The 8,275-nt window shown below is 50.4% G+C and overlaps 1 protein-coding gene across 1 annotated transcript in view; it reads right to left on the bottom strand.

Moving 5' to 3' along the window:
- Window positions 1-1,670: 1,670 nt before the first annotated feature.
- Window positions 1,671-8,275, bottom strand: part of LOC140391466 (interleukin-5 receptor subunit alpha-like) — a 49,325-nt gene continuing 42,720 nt past the window's right edge. The window contains exon 10 of the mRNA XM_072475974.1: window positions 1,671-2,828. Within this exon, the coding sequence (XP_072332075.1) occupies window positions 2,742-2,828 (87 nt within the window). The 3' untranslated portion in view covers window positions 1,671-2,741. The remainder of the gene's footprint in view (window positions 2,829-8,275) is intronic.

Here is an 8,275-nt window from a genome sequence, read left to right as displayed (position 1 = left end):
CATTAAGGAGTCAATCTGTATGTAAACGGTAAAGTTTCCCCATAATAAGGAGATCAGAGGTTCTGGGAAAAAGGCAGGAGAATGGGGATGAGGGAAATATCCGCCACGATTGAATCGGGGCAGACTCAACGGACCGAGTGACCTAATTCTGCTCCAATGTCTTATGGTCTTATAAAGTGAAAGTGTACTCCTCTGTACCCCTGAGCCATTTAGACAGTCACTCTCAAAAATACAGATCCCTAATAATAAAGTGTAGGCGTTCTTATCTGCACCCTTCAAACAATGGCCAGAATTTTCCAACCGCTACGATTCACGTTTTCCGCCGGCAGCATACCCCCGCCCGCGGGTTTCCCAGTGGCATGGGCTGGCGTCAATGGGAAATTCCATCGGCAAGCAGTGGGAGTATAGAATGCCATCGCCAGCAAGAAACACACAACTGGGGGACCGGCGATTCCAGCCCAGAAAGGGAGGATGTAAGTGTTCTTGTAATAAAGTGATAGTGATACCATTTGTACCCCTAAATCCTTTAAAAAGTCTGTCAGTATGCCAAGTTTAAAGGTCTGTGAGATGAAGGTAAAAGTAATCCCTTTAAAGTGGTAGAGACCTTCGGAGTGGTCTTCACAGTCAGTTTCATTACCTTTGAAGTATTGAAGTCAGTGTGTATGGCTTGGAGGCTGACTGCTTTGAACTAGATTGTTAACATTGAATTTCATACTCCATTGCCTACTAAAAGCATCATGATGACTACTCGTTGGAACATCAAAGGGTAGAATCAGATTATTTAGTTTTATAGCTCTGCTGGGATCCCTTAAGTCATGGTAAAAGCTGTTTCTCCAACGGTAATTTTTTAATGAGTCTGCCTCTTTGATCTCGGGGAAGGAACAGCTGTGGGGGCTGCCCCTTCACTTTCCATGATGCACTCCAGAACAAAAACTGACTCCTTAATGGGTTTAATGGCTGCAGGTGGGGGGAGCAGCCAAAGGGATCCCATCCCAAGGAAGATGAGCCCCACCAGCCCAGCAAAAGCCCCCTGACCCCCCACGTCCCAGGAAGGGCCACCCTCGGCACCCTGGCAACAATTGTTGGGAGGGTAATTGCCACCTTCCAACTAAAAGCCGCCATTGGTGAATTGCACCAATTCACGTCAGCGGGACTCCTGGCTGCTGGGGTTGGAGCAGCTCACCTGGCTTGTGAATGGCGTGTCCTGCGTGGCTATGACATGTAAAATCGATCTAATGAGCTATTTGCAAGTTGGGGCAGGAAGCCCGACTGGGCTGTCGGGAAACCAGCTATGGTCGGCGGGGTGGGCATGGAGACTCGTGACCCATTTGCCGCCCGTCACGAATCTCCGTGCCCCGCCAGAGGATTCTCCGCCCAATCGGGATTCCCAACCTGGGGAACGGAGAACTCCAGCCTCAATTGTTTATTTACCCAACTACAAGAAAACAATATATGTTCTGTACGTGGAAATGAAATGTACACAGCTGTTTCGGTTTTTGTGGCTTTTAGCCTAGCATTTTACACTAAGATACCTGGTTCGAGATTCCCCAATCAGTGAAATGCTTTCTCTCTGTCTACTCTAGTAATCCCCTGGCTTCCCCTTAGCCGTTTGAGTTATTTATAGTATCCCTTTCACCTTTTGAAGCAAGGCAATGCATATTAAACGGAAGTATCCTTTGTTATTTATTTGTGTGCAAAGCTGGTCACCCATTGCTCCAGTAGCAAGAACCATCTGTCGAGACACAACAAAGTGGAACAAATATAAATATTATAGCTGAACAAGCAAAATTTTGATAAATGTACACTCATTGTTTGAAAAAGCTTCATATTTAAGATAAGATGTGAGGATCTTTAAACATAACAGAATAGATTGGAATTATACAACAAATGCTGGGAATACTCAGCAAGCCTGGCAGCACCTGTGGAGAGACAGAGTTAATGGACAGCATTTTGCTATGGACAAATTGGTTGTGTCCAAGCTCGCCATCTTATTCAGGATTGTAGCCAGGATTTAGGTGCTGCCGGCCCAATCAAAGGGTTGGAGGCTCTACAAGTACAGCAGCCCCAATGGGAGGTTTGAGTGCAGCTAATGCAGATCATTGACTGCAAGGGCATCACAACATGGACTTGCCCTCATTGACCTACGTATGAAGCATTAAATCTATACTGATGGTCGTCATGTAGGGGGCAAACCATCCACTGCATCTCTCTCAACCTCAGTTGTGGTCTTTCGTGCATATAATCAGAATGCAACCTCTTGTTTCAATGACCTCCCTGGACTGCGACAGGGTGGCCAGTCCAATAAGTTGGCGGCCTTTGCACCAGGTGGTGGGGCTGTTCCACAATCCACAAAATGCTGCCGAATCTTCAAAATTTCCCCATAATTGCAGCCTTAAATATCCAAATTGGCTGTCCAAATCTCTGGTAGATATCAACAATCTATTTCCCACGTCACCCCAGGAAACCTCGCCAGTGATGAGATTATGTCAGGGAAACATGCTGACACCAGCTTCTAACTATTTCCCTGGTACGCCAGCCTCCAAGTCCATGACCTTGGGAGCCAGGTAAATTCAGTCTAATGCTCCCACCTGCAGGTCTTACTGATCCTGAGTCATGTAGAAACATTGACTGCCAACAACTAGCAGTTTCTAATAGAAAAGACGTGGGAGAAACTAAGCATTCTGAATTCCAGTTTATACACAGGTGGTTGCCAAATGCAAAGATTTGTCCTGATGACAGGTTCATGCTTCAGAGGTGGAACTTTCTTCGACGACAACTGGATGGCATTCGTCGGCTTTTGAGATTGGTATCTGATAGTTGATCCAATTCTGTTGAGGAAGGAAAAACTCAATTTAATATTAATTCATTTGGTTTGCTTCAGTTATCATAGAACCTTAAAACAATACGTTGCTGAAGCGGGCACAGTACTGGGGGCAGTGCCGGGGGTGGGAGGGGGCGGCAGTGTGGGGCAGGCAGTGTTCCGTGGTGGGGGAGGTCCGGGGGGGGGGGGGGGGGGCTGGGGTGGGTGGTGATGGTGCGATTCCCTTTTTAATTATTTGTGCTGGGGCATCTTTTAAAAAAGGGGTCTTATAATTTAAACACCTAAGTCGCCAGCATCGTTTATTGGGTCCCGCCACTTAACTTTTTTTTTCAATGTTTCTACAAATATGGCCAGCAGCTACCACCATGTTTTTGCTGCCCGCTGTGCCACTCTGCTGAAAAATGAGAAAATTCTATCCATAATTTTATTCCTTCAACTATTTAGCCAATGATCCTTTGAATGGTATTATTGAATCTGTTTTCAAGATCCTTTCAGGGTGTACATCTGAGACCATTACAACTCGGTTTGTAAAATAAACGTTCCCTCATGTTGGCTGTGATTATTTTTCCAATAACCTTAAAACTGTGTGTCTTTTGATTACTGACATTTCCACAAATGGAGACCATTTCTCTTTATTTATTTATTAAATTTAGAGTACCCAATTCATTTTTTCCAATTCAGGGGCAATTTAGCGTGGCCAATCCACCTACCCTGCGCATCTTTTCTTTTTTGGGGTTGTGGGGGCGGAACCCACGCAAACACGAGGAGAATGTGCAAACTCCACACGGACAGTGACCCAGAGCCGGGATTGAACCTGGGACCTCGGCGCCAGTACTCTATGCAGAGAATGGAAAGTTCCACCCTCTATCCTTGTTCATCAGAAAGAAGGGATGGAATTGTCTGCTCAAGCTGGCGGCGGGCTTGTTTGGCAGCACGAAAGGAAAATATGGCAGGAAGACCGAAAATAGGTTTTATGCTGTTGTGAAACCAGTTTGCAATCGTCCGCTCCACCGTCAATGGAGGGTCGTGTTTCCCGCTACCGCACATCGGAGAGCTGATTTCAATACATTTAAATCTTATTATAAGCCCTGTCTGTAGTAATCGTCAGATATCAATATACATGAACCTTCTAGTTTGGATGATTCTAACTGCTGAATACTTTGGCCTGTCCTTGAGCACTCCCAATCTCCATGGTGATGACTACTTGAATTGTTTCTTCTCTGTTGCTATCGAAGTTCCGGCCTATTTATCAGCTTGGCTTTTTCTCCAGAGATTTCCCCGAAGGTTAAGCCTTTCAGGCATACTTTTCCTTGGTGGAATTGTCCTTTTCTTCATCCAACTCGTACCTTCAAGTAATTTTTTTACTGTCCAGTTAAAATGATCAAAATATAAATTTGCTGAATATTTCATGATAAAATGAAATATGTAAGTGGTGTAATCCTTGAGAGATTTTAGCATTCAGTACACTGCAATGTTGTTGATCTTAGCTCTGTTGCAAGGATGAGGTGCTGAGAGGAGAACAGTGAGGGGAGGGAAAATTGTTGGGTGACTAATCCTGGCCAGTTCCTACACACTTCATACATTATTTAACATCAGCATTGGCAAAAGAACAGAATTGTCAAACTACCTTTTTATCCCTAGTTATACAGGTGGCACCGTGGTTAGCGCCAGGGATCCGGGTTCAATTCCGACTTCAGATGACTGTCTGTGTGGAGTTTGCAGGTTCTCCCTGTGTCTGCGTGGGTTTCCTCTGGGTGCTCCGGTTTCCTCCCTCAGTCCAAAGATGTGCAGATTAGATGGATTGGACATGCTAAAATGCCCTTAGCGTCCAAAATTGCCCTTAAGTGTTGGGTGGGGCTACTGGGTTATGGGGATAGGGTGGAGGTGTGGGCTTAGGTAGGGTACTCTTTCCAAGAGCCGGTGCAGACTTGATGGGCCGAATGGCCTCTTTCTGCACTGTAAATTCTATGTCTATGTCTATGTCCAAATAGTCTGCACCGATCCTCCAAATGAGCACCCGAGCCAGGCCCTGCCCTATCCCCGTAACCCGACCTAACCTGTGGACACAATATACACAAAATGATCAGGGGGTTAGATAGGGTGGACAGTGAGAGCCTTCTCCCGCGGATGGAAATGGCTAGCACGAGGGGACATAGCCTTAAACTGAGGGGTAATAGATATAGGACAGAGGTCAGAGGTAGGTTCTTTACGCCAAGAGTGGTGAGGCCGTGGAATGCCCTACCTGCAACAGTAGTGAACTCGCCAACATTGAGGGCATTTAAAAGTTTATTGGATAAGCATATGGATGATAATGGCATAGTGTAGGTTAGATGGCTTTTGTTTTTTGACTTCCCATGTCGGTGCAACATCGTGGGCCGAAGGGCTTATACTGCACTGTATCGTTCTATGTTCTATGATCAATGTATGTAAATGTAGTACAGTCATTTCAACGCTAGATGGCTCACAGTCAGATACTCTGAGAACTGATTTCCCGCCTTTTCTAAGTCAGATGACATGATGATGTGATTCAGAATAGTGAACAAGCAAGACATAGAATAACTAGAGTGAGAGAAGTTAGAACCAGTTTGTTCTAATAGTGTATAGTTATGTAGTTGTCTGTATTGTACTTTAATTCTTTATTGTTAGTTTAGTATTGAGTAAAAGGACTCACAGTTTATTATGTTATTACTCATTAAATAGTTCATCTTTCAACAAGAAGACTGTTGGTCATTTTATCATCCTAGTGGATTCAAGAGTAATATATATATTTTAGATAAGTCATTATTTAAAATATAACACTGCACACCAGGATCATCCCCCCATGCTAGATCAGGAGCTCACCACACTGATTTGTTTCACAAAGGTACATCAGCGACGTGCACCTGGCCACCTGCACTTCGCTCGGGACTTAGTTCGCCTGCCCATCTTGCTTAGGGCAACACCCACAGTCATTAGTGCTCGGCTTCCCAGGTGGCACCACATTGCTTTTAGGGAGCCTCACAGGCAAGTGTCTGCCTACCAGACCAGCAGTAAGCTGTCAATGGTTTTTCAGCGGACTGCTCGGCTAGGGCTTGCTTGGGGGAGGGGGAGAAGAGCAGAGAAGGGCAGAGCAGCTGATGTCAAGGTGGTGGCACGGCGGTACTGTCATTGGACTAGTAATCCAGAAACCCAGCGCAATCTGGGGCGATTCCACCCAAGGTTTCTCCGTGGAGTAACTTGAAATCTGGGGCGAAATTCTCCGTTATCGGCGCAAAGTCCGCCGAACGGCGCAAAAAACGGCGCAAATCCGACCTGCGTCACACCGCAAAAATCGTCGCGAAGTCTCCGGCCCGAAATGGGCTAGCAGCAACGTGACGGGATCCGCGCTTGCTCACGTGGTTCACGCCGTGCAGCGTCATACACGCCGCACGGCGTGACGGCTCATAAGGCCGCGCTGCTCCCCCCCACCCGACCGGAACACCCGACCGCAACACCCGACCGGATGGCTGGCCGTCGCTCAGCCCCGAGGTTCGAGTCACGCGATGTGGAGGCGCTCCTGGACGCAGTGGAGCAGAGGAGGGACGCCCTGTATCCCGGGCACGGCCGCAGAGTTGCCCCATGCCACAGCCGGCGTCTGTGGAGGGAGGTGGCAGAGGCCGTCACCGCTGCGGCCCTGACACCACAGACAGGCACCCAGTGCCACAAGAAGGTGAACGACCTCGTCAGAGCAGGCAGGGTGAGCCTCCCCCCCCCTGCCCGATAACCATATCCCCTCTCCCCCATATCCCCCATATCCCCCCTCCCCCATATCGCCCCTCCCCCATATCCCCCTCCCCATATCCCTTCTCCCCCATATCCCCCCTCCCCATATCCCCCATATCCCCCCTCCCCATATCCCCATATACCCCTCCCCAATATTCCCCATATTCCCCCTCCCCATATCCCCCATATCCCCCCTCCCCCATATCTCCCCTCCCCATATCCCCCTCCCCATATCCCCTCTCCCCCATATCCCCCCTCCCATATCCCCCATATCCCCCCTCCCCATATCCCCATATACCCCTCCCCAATATCCCCCATATTCCCCCTCCCCCATATCCCCCATATCCCCCCTCCCCCATATCCCCCATATCCCCCTCCCCATATCCACCCTCCCCCATATCCCCATATCCCCCCTCCCCATATCCCCCTCCCCCATATCCCCCCTCCCCCATATCCCCCATATCCCCCCTCCCCCATATCCCCATATCCCCCCTCCCCCATATCCCCCCTCCCCATATCCCCCATCCCCATATCCCCCATATCCCCCCTCCCCCATATCCACCCTCCCCCATATCCCCCATAACCCCCCTCCCCCATATCCCCCATATCCCCCGCCTCCATATCCCCCGCCTCCATATCCCCCTCCCCCATATCCCCCTCCCCCATATCCCCCCTCCCCTATATCCCCCATATCCCCCCTCCCCCATATCCCCCCCTCCCCCATATCTCCCATATCCCCCCTCCCCCATATCCCCCATATCCCCCTCCCCATATCCCCCCTCCCCATATCCCCAAAACCCTCCTCCCCATATCCCCCCTCCCCCATATCCCCCTCCCTCATATCCCCCATATCCCACCTCCCCCATATCCCCCCTCCCCCATATCCCCCTCCCCATATCCCCCCTCCCCCATATCCCCCATATCCCCAAGTGAATCCAGCCCTAACCTTAACCTCTGCAATACACGCGCAACCGATGGCATGCATTCGTATACCTGTCTAACAGTTTGGCCTTTTACCCCTGCCACCACCCCCCCACCCCCGCCACAGGAGAAACGCGCACACAACACCAGGGAGCATGTGAGGACTGGAGGAGGCCCCGCTGATGAGAGGCCACTGACCGAACACGAGGAAAGGGCCCTGGAACTGGCTGGCGGACCTGAGGACCGGGAGGTTGCTGATGCAGAGGTCGGGGGCATACTAGCAAGTGAGCCACCCACAGCCCGTCCCCATATCCTCCCTCTCCTATATCCCCCTCCCCATATCACCTGATCACTGCCTGCGTGTCTAACCATGCATGCTTCATTGTGTATCGCAGGACCAAACGTCCAGGCACCCATCCCCGCAGATGCAGACCGCCCGCAGGATGCCCCTCGGAGACCATGGGAGACGGAGAGACCCGGACCCTCCGGCATGCGACGCCCGCATGATGCCCCTCGGAGACCACGGGAGTAGGAGAGACCCGGACCCTCCAGCATGCGACGCCCGCAGGATGCCCCTCGCACACCACGGGAGACGGAGAGACCCGGACCCTCCGGCATGTGACGCCCGCAGGATGTCCCTTGGAGACCAAGGGAGACGGAGAGACCTGGAGCAACAGGGAGACGACGCCCCCGTCACATGCGGGTGCGACGACGCAGTCGTGTGTCACCCAGCGACGAGAGGGGCAGCCACAGGCCCCCGTCACAGCCGAGCCAGGACACCACTACCCAGGA

The sequence above is a fragment of the Scyliorhinus torazame genome, chromosome 15 (genome assembly GCF_047496885.1).
Source record: "Scyliorhinus torazame isolate Kashiwa2021f chromosome 15, sScyTor2.1, whole genome shotgun sequence".
Classification (NCBI taxonomy): domain Eukaryota; kingdom Metazoa; phylum Chordata; class Chondrichthyes; order Carcharhiniformes; family Scyliorhinidae; genus Scyliorhinus; species Scyliorhinus torazame.
The sequence above is the reverse complement of the archived record's forward strand: the minus strand, read 5'-3'. Positions and strand labels throughout refer to the sequence as shown.